Below are 24,039 nucleotides of genomic sequence, written 5' to 3' on the forward strand. Positions count from 1 at the left end.
ATTCAAAAAAAATAGTATGAATTGGCAATTAATGATTGCCTTCTCCGTGGATGGTAGGTCGATCTATATATCAATGGGCATAAACTTTAAAGGGTTGTTATGTTTGACGATTTTACTGTCAGATAGGTTAACTCCATTCATATTTATCATGAAAAATAATATTTTTAGTATAAAAATCAATAAATTTTATCGAGTTAAGTCAGACATGAAATTGAAAAAATTGTTTTTAAGTGTCTTACTTCAAGTTTTTTATTCAGTAAGTGAATTATTATGTAAACTATATCTTTTTCAATAAGCAAATAAAATTTATATTATTTTTTAATTATTAAGTTAGTGATCCATATAATAATAATAATAATAATATATGATCTTTTATTGGAACTTAATAATATGGTATCTTCTAAATACATTAAATTATATTTCCCATAATATATTAATCTTTATTATCAAGAAATAATTATAGTAAGAATAAAAGTCAAATATAAAATTTGATGGGGGAAAAAATTAGTTCCTTATCAGATTATATTTTATATCAAAATTCAAATTTATTTACACAATAATAACTAGTTTAAAAAAGGGATAAAGATGGCGACTCCTGTCCTGCCCCACCTGCAGATCCAATACTCTACTACTATAAATACTCCCCAAGAAACAACGTCCATTTCTCGTACTCGAATTTTTAACTCTAATTCTAATCGATTTTTGAATTCGAAAGAGTTCTTGAAAATATATATCATGAATGCTCTTGCAGCTACCAATCGTAACTTCAGGCAGGCGGCTCGGATTCTTGGGTTGGACTCCAAGATTGAGAGGAGCCTTTTGATTCCGTTCAGGGAAATCAAGGTTTTTTTTTCTGTTTCTTGAAACGGGATTTTGGAAAGATTGATTCTTTAACAGGGAAAAAAAAGATCTTGGGAAATAATGGTCCTTGAAATTTTGAAAATGGTTTGATTTTATGGGCTGTGATCAGGTGGAGTGTACGATTCCGAAGGATGATGGATCACTGGTGTCTTACGTTGGGTTTAGAGTTCAGCATGACAATTCTAGGGGGCCAATGAAAGGGGGGATCAGATATCATCCAGAGGTACAGTACAGGGTTTTTTTTAAAAAAATAATATGTATTTGTGCCCTAAAAAAAAGACTTTCGGAATTTCTGTTTCTCTCATGGGCTCTTGGTTCTGGAGTTTTGATTGTTGAATTCCGGTATAATAATTATTGATGACTTGAGTTGGATATTATTCTTGAGCAAAAGCATTAATTTTGTGGATTTATTATCATAATTCTTGAATGGTATACGGTATCCAAGATATTTGGCGAAGCTTCCCTCTCCAAGCTAGAGAACTTCAGAGTAAGATCAAAGGGAGATTCTTTCACGAGAAATTATCATCTCTGGTATCCTGCTAATAATGAGTCTGAGTGTTCGATTAGATTTTTTAATCATTGTGAATTGTGATGTAGATGTTATGTTTCTGAAAAAAAATTTAGCTATGCATATTAAATTCTTGTCTTTATGCTCATAAGTTATGTTTTCCTCTGAGAAGTTGCTCGATTTGTTTTGCCAAAGGTCGATCCGGATGAGGTGAATGCTCTTGCTCAACTAATGACTTGGAAGACTGCTGTGGCAGATATTCCCTATGGAGGAGCCAAGGGAGGGATAGGATGTGTACCAAAAGATTTAAGCACGAGTGAGTTGGAGCGTCTTACTCGAGTCTTTACACAAAAGATTCATGATCTTATAGGAGTCAATACTGACGTACCCGCACCAGATATGGGCACTAATTCTCAGGTGAATACTTCTTTATAATCTATTCTATTGTGGATTTCTGCTGTAATCCATGTCATGTGCGGGTTCATTTCTGTTGGAATTTAAATAGTAAAGTTACCGAACATAATATATTATAGGATCTGCGTGGTTTGGGGGCGTAATGGATCTGATTTTAGAATATATATTGATGTCTAACACATTTCATTTCTAACCAAATGAAAGCAACAATTTGCAGACAATGGCTTGGATTTTGGATGAGTACTCGAAATTTCATGGTCACTCGCCGGCTGTTGTTACCGGAAAACCAGTTGTAAGTGAAAATTCAAATTAGTGAAGATTTTAACCGGTGTATATATATACACACACATACATACATATATAGACACACACACACACACACAATAATACACCCACATATATGTATGGTATATTTATGTATACGTATGATTATTGTGAGAAAACAGAACTCATCTTACCCCTGCTTATGTTTTGTACATCAGGATCTTGGTGGCTCACTTGGTAGAGATGCTGCGACAGGGCGTGGTGTCGTGTATGCAATGGAAGCATTACTTGCTGAACATGGAAAGTCGATAAAGGATTTGACATTTGCCATACAAGTATTTCTTTTATTATTTGAGTACACCTTGTGTCCATTTTATCTGTCTATTAAATGCACTATCGTGTTTTAAACTTTTCTTAAGAACGAACTTAATGGTTGCACAGGGATTCGGAAACGTTGGATCTTGGGCTGCAAAGCTCATACATGAGAAAGGTGGCAAGGTCGTTGCAGTCAGCGACATAACGGGAGCTGTAAAGAATCCAAATGGAATCGATATACTGGCTCTGCTTCAGCACAAAGAGGCGACGGGAAAGCTATCCGATTTCAGTGGAGCTGATGCCATGAATTCCGACGAATTACTCACTCATGAATGTGATGTTTTAATACCGTGTGCTCTAGGTGGAGTTCTAAATAGGTATAACTTTTGCTCTTATAAAATTTTGTGGCCACGGTAACACAACGCCTTGTATCGAATTTTTTGCTCCCATAATTGCTATGCAACACAGTATGTTTAGTTGGGATTGAAAAGTTGAAGCATGAATTCCTATAAAAAGGGCAAAAAAACAAACATGACATCAGCTGTTTCCTCGCTCTTTACGATATATTGATTTCATTTTTAACACGTTTATCCGCTGTCTTCGTACTTTCTGTCAATTTGTTGGATTTCTTCGTTGAAGAGAAAATGCCGGAGACATTAGGGCCAAGTTCATCGTAGAAGCAGCAAACCATCCTACTGATCCAGAAGCAGATGAGGTACCAAACTTTGTCGAGTTTCCTTAATTCTTTAAAAAGTAGTGCATTTTCTTTTGTCACATAACATTATATACTTATGCAGATTTTGTCGAAGAAAGGAGTGATAATACTCCCTGATATATATGCAAATGCAGGAGGGGTAACAGTTAGTTATTTTGAATGGGTTCAGGTAGCCGTCTCGTCTTTTCTTGTTTTTTACTAGAAAACGGATGGATTCTGATACTGTTCAAATGTGGGCAAAGTAACTTTTACAGTAGCTTTATGTGATACAATAAACATCATTTCTGAATTTAGGTGGTTTTGGTTTTTTATTGTAGTTTCTGTTATTGGCATAAAAATCGGACTAATTTATCAATTCTTTTGCAGAACATTCAGGGGTTCATGTGGGACGAAGATAAAGTGAATCAGGAACTTAAAAAATACATGACTAAAGCCTTCCATAATATCAAAGGCTTGTGTAAATCACATGATTGTAATCTTCGTATGGGTGCATTTACACTCGGTGTGAATCGTGTGGCTCGTGCTACGCTATTGAGGGGTTGGGAAGCATAAATTCTTATGAACTCGGGTTTAACAGATCATGGAAGACTTTAGAATATAAAGATTTTCTTTTTTTCCTTGAATAATTCTGTGTGTTGATGATATTTGTTACACATTTTATCCCTAAAAGGCATTGAATGAAGATGGTTCTGATACTGGTTTTTATTAAACACGCTTCATTTTTTTTCTTTTTGTTGTATAAGTCATCTATAATTTTATTTTACTAGTATATATGATTAAATTCGTCAATATCTTTAGATATAAAAATACATTAAAATAATTTTTTAAAATTTTTTTTTTCAATAAAATATATTATTAATTCTCAATTTAAAAGAAATACAAATATTAGCAATATTTTATATTCTAAAATAAAGTGTTACTAAACAAAATACTTATTTCCTTGGCAATTGTTAAAAAATTATTCTAATTATAGAAAAACAAAAAGTGATTACTGTCTAAAATAATTAATTTATAAAAACTCAAGACAAAAATTTATGTGAAACGATCTCACAGATGGTATTTTGTGAGACAGATTTTGGATCATCCATAAAAAATGTACTATTTTTTATGTTAAGAATACTTTTTATTGTGAATATCGATGAAAAAAGATACCTAGATCATCCATAAAAAATGTACTACCTTTTGTGCTTAAAAATACTTTTTATATGAAAAAAATATTTACTCAAAACTAGAAAATTTATAAAAAGAAAAGATCAAAAAAACTGTATAGTCCTTATATCACAAAGGTATAAAAATACAATTTAAATTAATTGTCATACATATTATATACATATAATATAATATATAATTTAAATTTACAACTTAATTGATGGGTTCTATACTAAAAAGTATAGATACCTTCAGAAATAGAGCTATGTATTCACTGCACAGCTGCGCGTTAGAACGCGGTTTGCAAGTCTGGTATTTATAGTGTACCGGCTCTTCTTTTGTCGGGTACTTCATGCGATGTGGGAAAGTGTAATGGAATAAGGCTAGTGGCCGCTTGAACAACACTTCGTATTGTGGCTTATTAGCCTCGAAGATCGCAACTTTACATTTATTTAGTGAATGGATTTCTATATATGTGTTATTGAATCTTGAAACAGTTTTCTTCTCCTTTTATTACCAGAGCATCAGTAGATAAAGGTGAACATTCAGATATTGCGGTAGTCGAGTTAACCGGACCCAAATCGACAATCCATTGCAGTTTGCACCCGGTGATTTCTTATAGCAATCAAAACTCCTTCCCTCACAGCAATCGACTCAGCTAGACGAGGCGAAAAGGTTTCAGGAAATGTCGTAGCAGCACCACACCTGATCATCACGAACAACCACCCTCACAGCAGTTTCCACATTGATTTCACACATCCAGCTGGAGGAGCACACCAGGTAGTTCGACGAGCCAAAATTGGAGATACACTTGACCAGTCAGAAATTGACCCCAGCCCAGAACCTCTGCCGAACATGAATCTTAACCTTGCTCGGAGTACGTGAGCGGTGAGCCACACCGGCCACAATGTACTGCCACTGGTTTCCTCGCCATATATTTAACCGTGTACATCCCAGATTGGTTATAATGCCAAACCTAATTTTCATCTCCCTCCACCTATAAGGTACTGTAATGTGTCTGAGTTCTGCGTGACCAATGTGCCATTAGACTACTTTCAAAGGCATGCCAATTCCAATCCCACAAAGCCGTCAATAAAATCATGTACCTGCAAGAGTTCTTGTACAGGAGTCGGAATGGTGATTGACCTAAAGAAAGTGATCGCAGTAACAACGTATCCCGAAATACATTAACATTTCGCCACGAGACAGTACGCCATCGTAGTCCCCTTTGAGAGCAATTCTCTACCCCATCAAATACTTCTCTATACGTAGGATGGGTTATTTTCATGTGAAGCCAAAAAAAAAAGAGATTAGGAGAAATATTTGGCCTTAAAGAGTGTGTAAGAACCACATCAGTAGTAGTTAGAATCAGCCAACTCTTTTTGCAAGCCGCGCTTGGTTGAAACGTGTTATATCCCGAAAATCATTCCACCTTGAGATTTAGGCCGACACAGTTTCTTCCACTTTATAACCCATGGGTAGATCAAATTCCCATCGCAAGTGCTTATGGTGCTGGCATCGTATTTTATGGTATCAATTTAACAAAAGACAACAAAGCGTACAGTTTAAATATACTTAAACAAATTTGTTAATCATCTAGTCTTGATCCAAATTTGTTGACGCAAAAATTGGTTGGAGTTGGCCCCGGTATTGAGAATACAACTCGAGATCATTTGGTCGGAGTTGGTCCCCGATAACAAATCCAACTCAAGCTCACTCGGCTATTGTGTAACAAAGACATTTAACCACACACACATTGGATACCAAAAATTCACTAGATTAAGCAGGGGCCGCGCGAACGCAGGCCCCCTCTACCACAAATTATGACATAGGCTCGACCACTTGTGCCGACCTTAGACAGACACCCCTCCAAAGTGCAATGGAGGTTGCCTACCTAGGCCATGGATCTTCTTGATCATCCATCGACCCTGTCCAGGTAAGTATGGAGCTAGGTGCACAACCATCACATTACATACGCATCCGTTCTTCCTTGACTATGTTTCTTAACGATGTGGGACAGGAAATGGAAATAAAGCACATCAAGCACCACAAATAAAATTGGACTAATTTATTAAAAAATTTGTTGAGCATTCAAGGGTTCATGTGGGATGAAGAGAAAGTTAATCAGGAACTAGAAAAATGCATGACTAAAGCATTCCATAATAGCAAAAGCTTGCACAAATTGCCGATTATGATCTTCGTACATGCGTATGTATTATACTCGGTGTGAATCGTGTGGCTTGTGTTACACTACTTAGGGGTTGGGAAGTATAAATTCTTTTTAATTTAAGTTTAAAATATCATGAAAGACACTTGAATATCGAGATTTTCCCTTGGTTTTTCCTTACGTTGAGATTTGTTACACATTTTAATTTATACCTAAAAAGGGGTGAATGAAGTCATTGAGTTCTGATTCTAGTTTTTATTAATTCCGTGCATCCAACTTCTCAGTAAAAGATTAATCCTATTAATAGTTCTTAATTTATAATAGGTCGTATTTAATTTTATTTACTACAAAAAATATGATATAGTTTCATTAACATCCTTCAATATAAAAGCTAGTGAAAATAAAAATTTAAAATCTATTCATTAAATTAATCATTACTTCCACTTCCATTACAATTTATGTTTTCAATTTTTTTTTATTCAGTTCAAAAGATATTTCGTTCTTATTTTTTTCATCCTTTGTCGCATATCTAGATACTATTTTATTGTATAGGAAATTTTAATTGCTCTAAATTAAGCACGGTATCTTAAACGAAACGCAGATACTAAACAATATTCTTAATCGATTGTTCATCAATTCCTTTGCTTATATTTTCAACATTTTCCTGACATTTGTTCCCAAAAAAATATTATTAACATAAAAAGCGATCTAATATATACATATAATCTAGGAACTAATATAATTTATATCATTCAAAATTTAATTAGAACTTGGTTGCCTTTAAATTTAGAATTTAATCGTTGGTTCAATCCTAAAGAGACACGACCCCCTCTACTTTTAATCAGTACTTTTGCAAATTAACTATTAAAATTATCACATTTAGAAATTTAACTTTACTTTCATACTCACCAAATTTTGAGTAAAAAAATTCTTTCTTTTAATCTTAAGCTCAAAGTTAACAAATATATAGAAGATTTGGCCAAAATCAAATTAACGATGTAACTTGAATAAATTGTTTGTATAATTTGATTTGCTAGTTCGTTATATATTTATTATTAACAATATAATAAATTGGGCTATTTCAATTTTTGTATACATAAATATATAGATTAGATCAAGTTTAAGGAAAAAATGTGAACTCTTGTCTTGATTAGTTCGACTTTGTTTTGCAAAATGCTTTCACAATTTCGTCTTAGTGCTGGCTGGCTAGTGTTTATTGAAAATTTTAGAACCAGATTTCTATTGTCCGGGTTAACCTAATTGAGACTTATTATTTATACTCAATTTATTATTAATAGTACAAGAACCCAGAATAATACTTGAACTTAATTGTTGGGCCCTACTCAAAAAGAGAAGGCCCTCCAAAAAGAAGCGTATGCTGCTTAAATGCAGCGAACACACGGTATTCTTTAGTAAAAGGCGAAAGAATAGTTCGCTTTGGGTTCACTGCGCAGCTGCGTGGTCAACCATTGCTATCAAATCTTTATTTTATATGGTAGGCTCTTCCCTTGATGTTTAATTTAGTCGATGTGGGAACATGTAAAATAATAATGCTGGTGCCATGTGCGGCGTGACACGACCTCTTCACGACTTAATTTCATTGGTTTTCAGCTTCTAAAGCTTCCGATTTTTTTTAAAAAAAAATCTCTATATCTAAATTAAAATAAGAGAATTTTTAAAAAAATTATTTATTCAACCTTGTATTAGGGGTTTTTGTTTACATAAGAAATAGCAATAAAAGTTGGATTTTGATCGAATCCTTATCTAGGTCAAATCATTTTTTAAATAAAAAATAGTGTAACGACCCGTATTATTAGTACGATCAAATTTTGAGTTTTTTTTAATTTAAAAAAGGTAAATACTAGTGTTAAAAATATCGGGATTTTTTTAGACAAATATCAATCGATCTAGTGTCAAGGGTGAAGTCCAAAACTTGAAAAATAAATATAAACCAATAATTCCAAAAGAAAATGAGAAAACATCAATGATAAAGTATGTCTCTTTCCGAACTCACAAGCTTCATAATTCGACCGATCAGTATTCAAATAGGTGCAGCCCCTTGTGTTCATTTGTCTCTCAGAATCAAACTCTACTCTGCCACTAATATAAGAAAAAAAGTTACCATTCAATTAATAGCTATAATTTTGGACAAAAGTGGTAAGCTATTCTTCTAAGATTTGCAAAAAATTTGAATTGTATATATATAAAATTTGAAAAAATAAAAAATAAATATTTTAATTAAAATCGATGATATTTTTTAAAATAAATTTCTAATTTTATAATTCGGCATGATTTATGAGTTTGAAATATAAATAAGAATAAAACAGTAAGTCCACGGGTGCAAAGTAGGTTGAATGGAAGAGGAGATACAATATTGTTTTGATAATTTTGATTTGTTTGTCCTTAAACCAACGTTGTATGTCTTATATAAAAAGTAATTAATTTTATTAAATGCTTAATTTTATGTTTAATTTAATAATAATTGACAGAAATTAATTAGAGATCATAGTGCAATTTGAAGGGATAATATTGAAAATAAGTTACAATGACAGTGCTGAGAAAAAAATTTATAGTAAGGATAATTTTAGAAATAAAAGATGATATGATTTAGATAATAAATTCTTTATATAAATAGTATGCATAGTATAAATGGTCTTTCACGATTATCTCTCTTACATGCAACTAACGTTGCAGCCGCTGCATTTTATTTTATTTTTTTTCAAACTCATACTCATTTATTAAAGATTAAATTTATTTATTTAAAAAAAAATTAGTATTAAGATTATGATCCAAGAGGCTACAAAAAAAAAAGGGATTAACGACGGTCCAATCCGTCGCTAGATCCGTCGCTAAAACGGTAAGGCGACGGTAGTAGCGACGGTTTGATGGTCCGTCACCGGAGATCGCGTCGCCTTCATATAGCGACGGTTTTTCAATAACCGTTACAAAAAGCGACGGTTTTTTTGAACAACACCGTCGCTATGAAGCGACGGTTAAGATAAAAAGACCGTCGCTATTTAGCGACGGTTTCGATACACCGTCGCTACTATTAGCGACGATTACATAGTGACCGTCGCTATATTAAGCGACGGTTTTTGCACAACCGTCGCTATATTAAGCGACTGTTAAACATCATTGTCGCTATATTAAGCGACGGTTTATGACAAAATCGTCGCTATATATAGCGACGTTTCATCAAACACTGTCGCTATATTTAGCGACGTTTATTTAAAAAACCGTCGTTTTATTCACCGACGGTCTTCCAAAAAAACCGTTACTTAAGAAAGCCACGGTTTAGATAATAAACCGAGTAAAAAACAATTATTTACAAAATAATAATCTACTACGCTAAAATTCATAAATAAACTACTATACAAAAATCAAATATTAAATTTTCTGTAAAGAAAACGCTTTAAAAAACTTACGTGCACGAATTTAATAGATTCATGTAACAATGGAGGATCACACCGACGAGCAAATCTACGAAATGAATACGAAAAAATGTTAATACAAAATAAAAAAAACCGAAATGGTGAAAAAAGTGAAAGATTTCCGTTACTAGAGAAGAAAGGCGAAAATCGCGTAAATGAAATGTTCGCGAACCTCGGTATATATAGAATCATAGCGACGGTTTTTGCTAAAATCGTTGCACTTAGCGACAGTTTCAAGATAAACCGTCGCCTATAGCGACCATTTTTCAATAAATCGTCGCCGATCTAGATCGGCGACGGTTTTCGCAGAACCGTCACTCTGGGCGACAATAATCAAAAACCGTCGCTTTTAGCGACGGTTTGGAATAGCGACGGTTAATGAGAAACCGTTGCTACTATAGCAACGATTTCACAAAAACCGTCGGTATAGTAGCGACGGTTTATCCCATAACCGTCGCTAATCCAACAGTTTTTATGTAGTGATGTGAACAATAATTTTTTTTAGGACCGGGTTTTACCCTTTTTTCAAAATTATATTCAATGAATCATTGTTCAACTCAAGTATTTTAAATCATATGATAGCTCAAGTACTAGATGTGCGTGATAGACATATTCAAGTAGAAAAACGACTATGAAAATGATCATCGCTGCTGCTGAATCCTTAAAATTTATATATATTGAGCTACAAGTCAGCATTTTTCTAATCATTTTTAATGATATCATAGCGACGATTTTTGCAAACACTTCGCAAATAGCGACGGTTTTTAGTTAAACCGTCGTTAATAGTAACGGTTTCTGAATAATCGTCGCCGATCTGGATGGGCGACGGTTTAAGCGACAGTCTACTAAAATCGTCGCCTAATAATATGGCGACGGTCTTATAGTATACCGTCGCACATGGCGACGGTACAAAACCTGTAGCCTAGTATGGCGACGGACCTTAATATAAACATCGCCAAAGGCGACGATAAAGAAACCCGACGCAAAAAATGGCGACGGGTTTGTTCGAACTGTCGCAATATTAACGTCGGTTTTTTGATTAACCGTCGCTAATATAGCGAAGGTTTGTGATAAACCGTCGCTATCATGACTAGGCGACGGTTTTATGAAAATCCGTCGCTACAGAGCGACGGTTTTTTATAAATCGTCGCTATAATAGCGACGGTTTATCCAATAACCGTCGCTAATCCAACCGTTTTTTGTAGTGAAGAAATAGGTGGTCGATTATCTTTTGCTTAGAAGATCCATAACTCTCAACGCTAGATCAATCAATAGATGATGATACATATTTATTGTTATTTATATTTAATGATAATTTGACATGGATTTTTGGCTTTGTTGAAATGCAATATTTATAGATTTTATTTAATCTCTATTATGAAAAGTTTTGAATCTAATAGACATAATTCTTCATGAAATGGTGCAAATTTGTTAAATAGATCACTTGATAGATCTGTAGATAAGCAGCTAAGACTAGAAGGAACACACACACACAATACCCATCTCATGTGTATATATACGTACTCTCAATGTACAGAGCAGTAATTTTCCTTCAATAAAACAGTTCTAATTTTTCCTTGAGCTTAATATTCTTCAATGGCTGCCTTGGATGCAAACTCTAACATGGTATCAGAGCATTGCTTCCGCATCTAACTGAATACAGTTCTTCCAATTCATGGCGAGTCATACCGCTACGTTTGGATTCAATGATCCACTCTACCTCCATCCTTCGGATGCTCCGGGGATCTCTCTGGTTCAAGATCCGCTCATTGGCGCGGAAAATTACAATTTCTGGAGTAGAGCAATGTTGATTTCTCTGCAAGCGAGGAACAAATTAGGTTTCATCAATGGATCGTGTGTTCGTCCAGCAATTGCGCACCCGACCTTGCATCAATAGGAGCGGTGCAATGCGATTGTTCTTTCCTGGATCATGAATTCTGTTTCGAAGGAAATCTTCAGTGGTATTATCTACTGCACTGACGCTTCCAAAGTTTGGGGAGATCCGAAAGAACGGTTTGACAAGATATGTGGATCTCGAATATTCTCAATTCATCGAGACATTGCTCATCTTACTCAAGGATCTTCTTCCATCTCTGTATATTTTTCAACACTCAAGCGACTATGGGACGAATTTACCTTCTTAGTAACACTTCCTTCTTGTGAGTGTGAAAGTGCTAAGGCGTATATCGATCACGAACAACAAATGCGTCTCCTTCAGTTTATGATGGGATTAAATGATAGTTATGGCCACATTAGAAGTCAAATCCTAATGATGAATCCATTGCCATATGTCAATCAAGCTTACTCGATTATTAGCCATGAGGAATCAACTCGCCATGTGCTATCTTCGCAGCTTGTTGTTGATATCCCAACAGCTGTTTTCTACTCTTCATCTACTAGGAAACATGAGCCAATTAATTGTGAAAATTGCAATATTCCAGGTCACAACAAGGAGAATTGTTTTCGCCTAATTGGATATCCTCCAGGCCACAAACTACATAAAAAATTCCCTCAAACAAGAGGATTCAAAAGCCATCACCCGTCTTCTAAGGTTGCTGCTCATTGTGCCTTTGAAAAGCAGATTTCACAGCCTTCTTCTTCTCCTTCACATGAGGAATTACGAGCAGATAATGCCTTGCCTCGACATTTTACTGATGTTCAATATCAGTAAATACTGAAGCTCTTGGATCACAACTCATTAAATACATCACGAGGGGACAACGAAGTCTCGGCAAACCTTGCAGGTAATTTTACAAGTTTGATGACTGTCAATGATGCTAATGAATGGATTTTAGACAGTGGAGCAAATACTTACATTGCAGGTTCTTCTAGTGGCATGAAAAACTCGCAACCATGTGACTCCGTTGCTGGATCTATTAGGCTGCCAAATGGTAACACTACTCAAGTTTTATCCATTGGTTCCATTCATATTGCCCTTTCTTGTACACTACAGCGTGTCTTACATGTCCCTGACTTCAACTTCAATCTTTTATCAATTTCCCAATTCAACAATGACCATCGATGTTCCATTAGCTTCTACCCACATTTTTGCCCTTTTCAGGACCTTTTGACTGGGAGGATCATGGGGATTGATAGACAAAAGCATGGGCTATATTACCTTCATTAGTTTTTTTTCCGCCGAAGTGCCATCTTCATCTACCCAAGCTAATAATCAAGCCAATAGCAGACACAAGTCTACTCCTACAGTTTCTTCTTCAAATGCTTGTAACCTTTCTCATTGTAATGACATTGATATTGATGTGTGGCATAAAAGATTTAGTCACTTATCGGTGTCTCGTTTACAATTCTTGCCCTTTATTAAGCAAAAATCTCTTACCCATCATTGCACGGTTTGTCCTCTATATAAGCAAACCAGACATGTATTTCCCACAAGAGCTAGCTCCTTGTCTCCCCATGTTTTTTATCTTTTACACATTGATATATGGGGTCCCTATAAACATCAAACCTATAATGGGTTCAAGTATTTCCTTACGGTGGTTGATGATTTTTCAAGAAGCACTTGGGTTTTCCTTATGCACTTCAAATCAGACACTCTACAAATCCTTAAACAATTTTTCGCCTTTGCTTCAAATCATTTTGATAAGCCCATAAAATACATTCGGACCGACAATGCTTATGAATTTTTCAGTACTGAATGTCGAACATACTTGTCTTCAATGGGCATCATTCATCAAAGCTCCTGTCCTTACACTCCACAGCAAAATGGTTTAGTTGAGCGTAAGCACAGACACATACTCAATATTGCTCGAGCCATAAAATTCCAGGGTTTAATTCCTGATTCGTATTGGGGTGAATGTGTTCTTCATGCAGCTTATTTAATTAATCGAACACCAACTCCTCTGATTGCCAACAAAACACCTTTCGAGTGTCTATTCAACAAACCACTGAACTACTCGCATTTCAAGGTTTTTGGTTGCCTATGCTATGCATCCAATCTCAAACCTAGTCACAAATTTGATGTTCGAGCTAAACCATATGTGTTTATGGGTTATCCTGCAAATCTGAAAGGTTTTAAACTCCTTGATCTATCCACTCGAAAATTCATTGTCTCTCGGGATGTTGTTTTCCATGAGAACATCTTTCCATTTTCCTCACACCATCGTGATTGTGCCCCTTTTTCATCACCTTCACAGTTAGATACTGATGATGATCTTCCACATATTTCTATACTTGCACATACTCCCACGATGGATGTGCTTCCAACTGTTATCTCTACCTCTTCCACGAGACCTCCCAGATCACATCGTCCTCCCCAATGGACTAAAGACTATGTATGCTCTCACACTTGCTCTACCCCATACAACCTTCTTGATCACATATCTTACAATAATGTATCATCTTCACACCGGTCCTTCTTGGCTTGTATTTCCCAAACAACCGTACCCACCAATTACTCTGCCGCAGCAGCTGATCCAAAATGGCGTGCAGCCATGGAAGCTGAGATTTCTGCTCTAGAAGCTAACCGCACTTGGGTAATTGTTCCTCTGCCCCCGGGAAAAAAAACTATCGGTTGCAAATGGATATAAAAAATCAAACACAAAGCTGATGGCAGCATCGATAGATTCAAAGCCCGCCTTGTCGCCAAGGGTTACACCCAACAATATGGCATTGACTATATTGACACATTCTCACCGGTTGCCAAGATAGTTAAGGTTCGATGTGTTTTAGCCATGGCTGCAGCAAAAAATTGGCCATTACATCAAATGGATGTAACCAACGCTTTTCTCCAAGGTGATTTATATGAGGAGATCTACATGTCTATTCCTCAAGGGTTTCAAAAGAAAACTTCCAAATCATGCTTGCAAACTCCTTAAATCCTTATATGGCTTGAAGCAAGCCTCTCGCCAATGGAATTTAAAATTTTGTGAAATCATGCAGCATGCTGGTTACTTACGGTCACTTTATGATCACTCTCTGTTTTAAAAGAGACAAGGTAGTTCAGTCACCTTACTTCTTCTTTATGTTGATGACATTGTCATCATGGGCAATGATTCTATTGCAATTGCTGCTCTAAAAGAATGTTTGCATAAGCATCGTGCCATTAAGGATCTTGGACATATGAAATATTTCTTGGGAATTGAGGTCGCTAGATCAAAGGCTGGTATTTGTTTGAACCAACGTAAATATGCGCTGGAACTGCTATCGGATACAGGAATGACTGGTTGCAAGCCATGTGATACTCCAATGGAACAACACTTAAAACTCACTACACTTGAATATGATCAGCTCATCAAGACTACTGGTTCTGATCCTCCATTGGCTGATCCAGCTTCTTGCTTTGCGGTTCAATCTCTTAGTCAGTTCATGCAACATCCAAAGCAATCACATATGAATGCAGCGCTTCGAGTTCTTGGATATCTCAAGGGTAGCCCATCTTTGGGCATTTTCTTGTCTGCCACTAGTGACTTACAACTTTCTGCATATTGTGATTCTGATTGGGGTTCTTGTCCAATGAGTCGGAAATCTGTGACTGGATATGTGATCAAACTTGGTTCTTCGGTGATTTCTTGGAAAACAAATAAGCAAAACACGGTTTCTCGTTCATCCGCCGAAGATGAATATCGATCCATGGCTACAACTGCTTGTGAAATCACTTGGCTTCGAAGTCTTCTCGCAGACATGGGCCTCATTATCACTCTGCCCACTCCTCTCTTTTGTGATAATCAGGCAGCCATCCACATTGCCGCAAATCCGCTATATCATGAACGCACGAAACACATTGAAATAGATTGTCACTTCATCCGTGAAAATATTCGTTCTCATATAATTACCACCTCTCATATCCACACTCGACAGCAGCCGGCCGATATATTCACCAAGGCCTTGAGTTCAGAAGAACATCACCATCTCTTATCCAAGCTTGACATGTTGAACATATTACAAGCTTGAGGGGGGGGTGTTAAATAGATCACTTGATAGATATGTAGATAAGCAGCTAAGACTAGAAGGAACACACACACACACACACAATACCCATCTCATGTGTATATATACGGACTCTCAATGTACAGAGCAGTAATTTTCCTTCAATAAAACAGTTCTGATTTCTCCTTGAGCTTAATGTTCTTCAATGGCTGCCTTGGATGCGAACTCTAACAAAATTGTTTCCACCATTTCATGATTGAGGCGCCACATCCATTCATGAATCAATCTTTGCCAAGTTTGAAGCACTTGTCTCGCTTGGAATTGAGCTACAATGATTTTCAAGGGATTCGGATACCGAACTTTATCGGTTCGAAACTTGGATTTCTTGATCTCTCTGAGGCTGGATTTGGAGGAGAATCCCACAGGAACTTGAAAATCTATCGAGTTTAAGGTATCTTGATCTTTCGGGTAATCATTTCAACTCCTTAGTACCTCATTGGATCCAAAATCTGAGCAATTTGGTTCATTTGGACTTGAGTGATTGTGGCTTAAATGATCAACTTCCTACCGGTTTACATAACACATCACTCCTCAGATATCTTAACTCGTCTTCAAATAATTTCAATTCAAGTTTGCCAATTGGTTTAGCCGGTTTACTCGTCTAATCTTTTGTAGGGTTAAATTCCAGATGACATAGGAAATCTAACTTCTCTGATGATTCTTGATTTGTCTGGGAACGAACTAGAGGGGAAGCTACCGGAATCACTGACAAAACTTTGCAAACTCAGAGAAATTTCCTTGTCTCGTAACTGGTTGTTGGGTGACCAAAACAATCTTTTAGGATGCAGTTCTAAAGTTTTACATTACTTGTATTAGGACACGAATAATTTTGGCTTCATTACCATATAATCTCGGGGAAGTATCTGAGTTAAGAGAATTAGACCTAGTAGATAATAAGCTAACTGGAACTTTGCCTATCAGTATCAGACAGCTTAAAATTTTGGGATTCCTTGTTTTATCTCTTAATTTTTTGGAGGGATGTGAGAATGAATCACACTTTAGAAACATCTCAAGATTGAAGATATTTCGAGCAAATGGAAACGCCTTATCTCACAAGCCGAACCAAACTTGGATCTCTCCATTTCAAGTCACAGGCCTATCTTTGAGAAAACGGGAGTTGTCGCCTGAGTTTCCCTTTTGGATTCAGCATCTGAAACATTCGAACTATTTGAGCTTAGTGCACGACAGGATTTCCGACATCATTCCATCGTGGTTTTGGAACCAAGCATTTGAGTAAGGATACCTAAATTTATCAGGAAATTCCACACATGGGCCTATCCCAAGTCTGTCAAATTTTGGCTACGGTAAAAATGCAGCAGCTGACTTGAAATGCAACTTCATAACCTGCCCATTGACAATTATTTCTTCAAATATAAAGATGTTAGATCTTTCTGAAAATCAGATTTCGGGATGCAAAATTTCCTATGCAACAACCGTAATCAAGATCACGAGCTTTGAAATTCTTGATCTTGTTTCAACCGATTGTCTGAAGAAATTCCCGACTGTTGGATGAACTCGTCTAGATTGAGAGTTTTAAGGTTATAATCCAATTTCAATCTTTATGGTGAAATTCCGAGCACGGTAAGATTCTTGACCGGCCTAGAATCACCAGCAGAACAATCTTTCAGGGACATTGCCTTCCTTTGTGAAAGATTTAGCTGGTCTGAAGGTCTTGGACGTGGGGCGTAACCATTTTACCAGAGGAATAGCAAAACGGATCAATAAACTCTCCAAATTAGTCGCCTTTAACCTTCGCACAACGAGTTTTCTGGAGAGATTCATAATGAAATATGCCTTCTTGATTCTCTCCAAGCATTGGACTTGGCAAGTAACAGCTTATCAGGGAGAATATCAATATGTTTCGACGGTTTTAGTTTGATGGCCGGAAAAAAACCTCCAACTGATCATATATATTACTCCGTAGAAGACACGTTTGGGGGCCTTCCGATCCGGATAACCAATTCCCGGTGATGAAACGAAGATTTGCAAACTATAGCACTAATATTCAACTAGTGCTAACTGTAGACCTTTCGGATAACGGCCTATCTGGAACAATCCCAACTCAGATCTCCAAGCTTGTCAAATTAATGTCATTGATCATGTCAGTTAACTCATTAACCGGTTCCATTCTTGTTAGAAAAATACGATATTGTTTGGATTGCGATATCGCTTTCTTTAAAGAAATATTGCCCCCGCCTGGCTAATTTGAGATTTTTGCGATGGAGAGGAGAGTGAGGGATCTTTTCAAGTGACAAATTTGAGATTTTTGTGAGTGTTCTACTTGGTTTCATATTTGACTTTTGGGAACTATAGGGGTAAGCATTTCTTGGAAGACTACTTACTTTAGGGTCTTATCTAGGGTAGGGGGCTACATGTATTATATTTTCTTCAAATTTGTACGAATTAAAAATGTGAAGTAAAATTTTCTTCTATTGTTTTTTTGTTTGTTATGTGATGTGCTAATGTGAGTTGCTGTCTAATGAAACTAGGAAATATTTGGTAAAAATTTGTGTGAGACGGTCTCACGGGTCATATTTTGTGATACAGATATCTTATTTGGGTCATCCATTAAAAAATATTATTTTTTATGTTAAGATTATTAATTTTTATTGTAAATATCGGTATGGTTGACCCGTCTCACAGATAAAAATTCATGAAACCGTCACACAAAAGACTCACTCAAAATATTTTATACAAACATGGTTTCTATTTTTTTTTTTTTTGCTTGCCTAATATATTATATGGAAAAACTAACCTGCCACTATTTGATGTAGTAATACGACTCTCTTGATTAAATGAAAAATAGGAGCTGATATCCACACTAAAATATCACAAAAAATCATGTAAAAATATCTCATTGGTCAAATTTATGTGACGAATCTCCGACCTAATTTATGAAAAATATTACGTTTTATGTCAAATGTCTTGTTTTTCACTGCATACGTAGATCGAGTTGATTTTTTTTTATGGATATTAATTTGTGAAATCGTAAAAAAAATATTATTCTTAAAAGATATCTTTCCAAATATCATTTATATGGTAGTTTAACTTTTGACGGTAACTGCCCATTAAATATTTAATAGATAAGACTTTTATCGTTGTTTTTTAAATCCAAAAATCTTCAAATTTCTTGGAAAAATAAATTCTCTCGCCTTATTTTTGGATTTAAAAAATTTGTGTACAATGATTGGTATTGTTTGGTCAGGCTTTCTAGTCCCTTCGTATTGGAAGCTATTCTAACTGAATTTGTAGTATTTTATAATTTTGTTATGAAATTGGTTTTAGTTACATATCGTTAAAAACTAAAAATAATGTAATATGAATCGTGACATTTAGAGAAAAAGGTAAAATAAAGACAAAACTATCAAAGAAAACGTTTGAAAGAATTCTTAGAGGCTAATTTGCGTGAACGAGTTTCTGACTTTGTGTGTAGTTATAAATACATCATCCAAGAACAAGTCAAGTGTTGCTTAGCTGTTACAAGGTTAGGAGCGCACTGGATAAAATTTGAGATAATGCAATAGTCTGCAAACCACATTAATTAGATAATCATATTGAATAAATCTTGTGTGACAAACTCGTTCAAAAAATATTAATAAAAAAATCAAACTTATGAACATTAATTAAAACGTGATTGTTGGATTAATTATATGTGGTCATAAGACATAAACAATGATTGAAATATAAAGTTATTAGGGACAAACTACTCCAAAATCTCACATTTTTTAGAAAAAATGAGATTAATAGAAAAAAATAATTTTTATCGATTTCTTTTATAAAATAAATTATCAAAATACATTTAAAAAATTACCAAAATACAGAATTTACAAAATGGTTACCATTTCTCACAAAACGAAGAAAACCAATAGGAAAACTAATAAAAGCAAAAGGAAGTATCCGATGCAGAAAACTAAACCATCCGTGTAAAATGCGCACATCTCCGCCTCCGCCGCAGCTAGACTCGGATTCCGCGCAGGACTCAGCGGAGCACCGTCTTCGTGAGGCAGAGGAGCGGCTCAAGGAAGCGATTAAGGACCTGCAACGCCGGCATATTGGAGCTCCGGGAGGACTCCACCCGCCGTGCGACCACGCTGATGAGTCTTGCGTCGCCAATGCCGTTGGAAACCTCTGCCAGAGTTTTCTGTTATCGTACGGTATTCGAGTGGGGATCGGGATTCTCCTTCGGGCGTTTAAACTGGTTCGCCTGAAGTCATATTCATCTCTCCTGGATCTCAAGGTTTAGCTATATATTTCTCTGTTTTTTATGTTTGTTTCTTTGATTCTCTAGAAAGGTGATTACTTGATGCATTTTCAGTGTAATTGCCAAATTTTTTGGAATAAAGTTTGATCTTTGTCATTTTGGCCAAAAAGGTGTCGCAGTCTGTGATTCATTTTCAGCAACATATATGTGCTTCAGAAAATGCGTTTCTGTGGATGTATTTATCGCTGTAATGATTTACCTACTTTGACTATCATCATGAAACTTAGAAATATTGTGGATAAAACGGGCAAGACAGGGAATTGTGTGGTAAGGTTAGCTTAAGAGGTTGTAACGAGTTTCGGGAAATATGCAAAGGTTTGGAGTTCTGGTGGCAACTGATAATGGTAGAATGAATAGCACAACATGAACGTGTTAACTGGGAGGTGTTAAAATTGATGCAAAGAGAATGTCATAAGTAGTCCAAAATCGAATTTAGACCGAAAACAAACTCTGTAGTCAACAATTGTTGATTGAGGAATTTTATAACAATAAGATTTAGAGTTGGAAGAAATAAAAAATCGATTATGGGTGAATCTTTATGTGCATAAGCGTGCTGTTCCCGGATTTGATAGAAGATATATACATGTCAGAGTGTGCTATGTACTTGGAAGAGTTTTGTTATTTGTTGGTCAGGGTTATTTAGTATTTTGGTGGCCTATTTATTTGATTGCAGCAACTTGTTTCTGAGAAAGACCTTATAGTGAGAGAGGAAGCATGCCGAATTGGTTTGCTTTTTGGAGGATTGACTGGTTCCTACCATGCTCTTAGGTGTTTGCTGAGAAAGCTTAGAAAGAAAGAGACACCAATGAATACGTAAGTTAACATTTACCGCTGATTTACTTGGTTTTTGACTGCACGTTACTTGATGATGTTATGTCCTTGAAGAAAATCTCAAAGTTCTTGATTTGGTATTATCTCTTTGTTTGATCCTTTAATTTTTTAAATAGATTTTAGTTGTATTATTTATCCATTTCCTTATGTATGACATTGTTAAAGGGGATGATGGGGCAGATTTTTAGCAGGTGCAGTCTCAGGATTATCTATCTTAGCGTTAGATGATTCAAGCCGTAGGCGTACGCTCGCGCTTTATCTTTTGGCTAGGCTTGCTCAGGTATCAGTATATCATCTTTAATTTTCCGAGTTTTTCTTCCCGTGTATGAGGTACTATGACTGCTTTTGCATATTTTTACTTTGTCTAAATTATATGATCACTTATCTAGTGTGCATATAACTCGGCTAAATCCAACAACAAGTTCCACCTTTGGGGAAGCCATTGGAGTCATGGTGACACTCTTCTTTTTTCGATAGCCTGTGCACAAGTAATTGACCTCTCACTTTCTGAAAGTCTCAATTGTAACTGTTGTTTTCTTTTGGTCAGTATTTTGTTTTAGGGTCATGATCTCTGGTATAAGCTCTAGAACATATTATCACACTACAAATTATCTTTGTTTGTTACAGAGGATGCTCAATTTCGATTCCTTGTTGTAATGCAGTTCTTTTGTTCTCGATTTCCTAAGTATAAGCACATTTCAGGTTATGTATGCTTTTGTTATGCGCCCTGAAAGCATGCCAAAATCATATCAAGATTTCATTCAGAAAACAGGTCCAGTTGCTGCACCTGTGTACAAAGCTGTGAGGGATTGCTGTAGAGGTTCACCAGTAGATATTACCTCACTATCTACTTACTTGTCCAACAGAAGAGGATTTAGCACTGTGAAATTGGAGGAGTTTCCGGATATTGTTCCTTGCTCTATTATCCACCCTAATACCGACTCATGCTTATTTCACAATGCAAATGCTGCCAGAGATACCTTCAGGAAAACTTTTCCTCTATATTTCTCTTTGACATTTGTGCCCTTTGTTGTTCTGCGCATGCAAAAGGTACATCCTCTCATTATTAATGTTAAAAATTATGCCTTTGTCGTTTTTGCTGTCCATTCATTTTTATCCAAAATTTTAAGAGGTTTAACCAAATAATGTGTTATCGATTAATTTATTCGACAAAATGTCCTAGGGGGATCAAATAATTTGTACGCATTTCACTATAATAATTTCTAGTCACCTGATCTAGGCTTTTAATTAGAAGATGATGGAGAGCTTATTTTCCATTTAATCATTGCATTGTTGTGTAAGAATACGCCTTTACTGCTCTTCCTTGTACATTTTGGAAGAGGATATTGATTATTTCTTTGTCCGAGCAAATATTCGAGTAGCGTCTCTATTATGCATTTATTGTATTAGCAAATGGAAGAATCTCTATTAATATCTTAACGAGTTTGGAAAATAGTTGGACTTATCTCCTTTATAGTATATAGACTCTGCAACAATGGGATTTACTAGATGATTTTGCCTTCAGTGTTGTAAGTTATATAGCTGTGCTCCTAGCTAAGTTCTAGTCAATGCAAATGAGTTCTCATAATCGCTTAGTGGGTAATTATGTATTGTCTCTTTTCAAAGTTCATGGATGCTCCAGTTCGAACCTGTTGGCTTGCTGTTAAAGGTGCTGTGCGCTCTACAACGTTCTTATCTGCTTTTGTTGGCATCTTCCAGGTACCATTTCCTGCTGCTTCATTTATATAACATTCAGCCATCATAACTGTACTGATCAACATATCCCGGCAACAAAAGGGGGTAATATGCATGCACAGAAAAGTGGCATTGAAGGACCACAAGCTCTTGTATTGGCTTGCAGGCGGAATCTCTGCCCTGTCTGTACTATTGGAAAAGAAAGCTAGACGTGGGGAGTTGGCCTTGTATGTTCTTCCTCGAGCTGGAGAATCTTTATGGTATATCTTAGTGAATCGCCATGTGCTTCCAGATATAAAAAATGCTGAGGTACAAAGGACTCTCCTTTATCTCGTTAAATTAATTGGGGAATTATACCAATGCTTTACAGTATTTATTGTTGAAATACATTTGAGTGTATTAAGGTTATGCAATGTCTGATATGCTGAAAACATGCTTATTCCCTCTGCTTGATAAGACCAATATCCAGAATCAACCATCTTTATTCCCTTTTCTTGTCCTAGAAAAGTTTAATATTTTTTCCAAAATTCCCTCTTCTCAATCGTACAAAAGAGTCTCCCTCAAAATATAGTCCTAATTTTACGCGAGTAGTTGAATCCCTGGCACAAGTAATGGTTTAATTATTATAGACTCTTAACAAAATGATCGCAAAGATGTGGAGAAACTACTTTGTGGTGTGGTAATTAACCACATTCTTTTCACTGCCAGATTAATTAAGCAACGGTGTATAATTGAAACACACTTGTGAATTGTGTTCAAGTCCGAATTCAAAAGTGTATTATTCTATCCCTGAGCGAACTTTTATTCTCAAATATCCAAGGTGGCTTTGTTCTGTGCATGCATGGGTGGAATCATGTATTACTTAGAACACGAACCAGATACTATGGCTCCATTTCTTAGGGGCCTGATTCGCCGCTTCCTTGCGAGCAAAATCAGTAATCCAGTCCCATCAGCAAGTCGAAATGCCTCTTACGCATATCTACACACATTGGATGCCATAAAAAAGCCACAGATGCAGGATGGCCGAGAGGACGAAAGTTCATCTTCTCAAAAATACAATCTTGAATCTATTCCTGGACTCTGAGCTTGTTTTTCTCAATTGCTCAGCTGTGACAGCTATTATTTTAGGCATTGATTCGGAGACATTCATTCTTGGCAAGAGAGTTCTGCCACTTTAAACACGGAGGAGGAGATTGAAGGTAATCTTGTCGTCTCGCCTTTGTAAAAGTAGTCATCATCCCCTTTTAGCCGCGGCATAAAAAATTTCGGGCCAATTTTTTTTTCGATTGTTCATAAAACTGTATGTTAGGTGAAGATTTGAGGGTGATTTCATGATATGTAAATATTGCCAACTCCCATCTATATTAAGGTCAAACTGAACTTTAGTAGGATTAGAGGACTTCTATTGATGAGTCAATTGCAGTATTGTAATGCATTCGTATCTCTGATAAATAAACTTGACACATCTAAAAGTGGTTTTGA

General features: G+C 35.9%; 3 protein-coding genes, 2 non-coding genes and 1 pseudogene across 6 annotated transcripts; 4 read left to right on the forward strand and 2 right to left on the reverse strand.

Annotated features, from left to right (window-relative positions):
* Positions 1-647: 647 nt before the first annotated feature.
* LOC142539246 (glutamate dehydrogenase A) lies at positions 648-3,787 on the forward strand. The gene is made up of 9 exons (XM_075644557.1): positions 648-843; positions 971-1,084; positions 1,565-1,786; positions 2,001-2,075; positions 2,266-2,382; positions 2,489-2,739; positions 3,002-3,077; positions 3,160-3,246; positions 3,444-3,787. Exons 1-9 carry the CDS (start codon positions 736-738, stop codon positions 3,627-3,629), a joined length of 1,236 nt encoding a protein of 411 aa, XP_075500672.1. The 5' UTR covers positions 648-735; the 3' UTR covers positions 3,630-3,787.
* A 2,222-nt stretch (positions 3,788-6,009) lies between these two features.
* LOC142521177 (U1 spliceosomal RNA) lies at positions 6,010-6,170 on the reverse strand. The gene has a single exon (XR_012814090.1). It is a non-coding gene; the product is annotated as a U1 spliceosomal RNA (small nuclear RNA).
* A 1,560-nt stretch (positions 6,171-7,730) lies between these two features.
* On the reverse strand, positions 7,731-7,849 carry LOC142521190 (U5 spliceosomal RNA). The gene has a single exon (XR_012814097.1). It is a non-coding gene; the product is annotated as a U5 spliceosomal RNA (small nuclear RNA).
* Positions 7,850-11,754: 3,905 nt separating this feature from the next.
* LOC142556937 (uncharacterized) lies at positions 11,755-12,495 on the forward strand. The gene has a single exon (XM_075668426.1). The coding sequence runs from the start codon at positions 11,755-11,757 to the stop codon at positions 12,493-12,495; it is 741 nt and encodes a 246-aa protein (XP_075524541.1).
* A 1,006-nt stretch (positions 12,496-13,501) lies between these two features.
* LOC142556943 (uncharacterized) lies at positions 13,502-18,156 on the forward strand (annotated as a pseudogene).
* Positions 18,157-19,618: 1,462 nt separating this feature from the next.
* Positions 19,619-23,998, forward strand: LOC142539256 (uncharacterized). Of its 2 annotated transcripts, XM_075644567.1 has the most exons (8): positions 19,620-20,007; positions 20,705-20,844; positions 21,043-21,142; positions 21,252-21,350; positions 21,565-21,912; positions 22,489-22,581; positions 22,660-22,866; positions 23,378-23,998. In XM_075644567.1, exons 1-8 carry the CDS (start codon positions 19,699-19,701, stop codon positions 23,639-23,641), a joined length of 1,560 nt encoding a protein of 519 aa, XP_075500682.1. In that variant the 5' UTR covers positions 19,620-19,698; the 3' UTR covers positions 23,642-23,998. The 2 variants fall into 2 exon arrangements, with proteins under 2 accessions (XP_075500691.1, XP_075500682.1); XM_075644576.1 differs by lacking the exon at positions 21,252-21,350 and having other exon boundaries at positions 19,619-20,007.
* Positions 23,999-24,039: the final 41 nt, after the last annotated feature.

The sequence above is a fragment of the Primulina tabacum genome, chromosome 1 (assembly GCF_025594145.1).
Source record: "Primulina tabacum isolate GXHZ01 chromosome 1, ASM2559414v2, whole genome shotgun sequence".
NCBI lineage: Eukaryota > Viridiplantae > Streptophyta > Magnoliopsida > Lamiales > Gesneriaceae > Primulina > Primulina tabacum.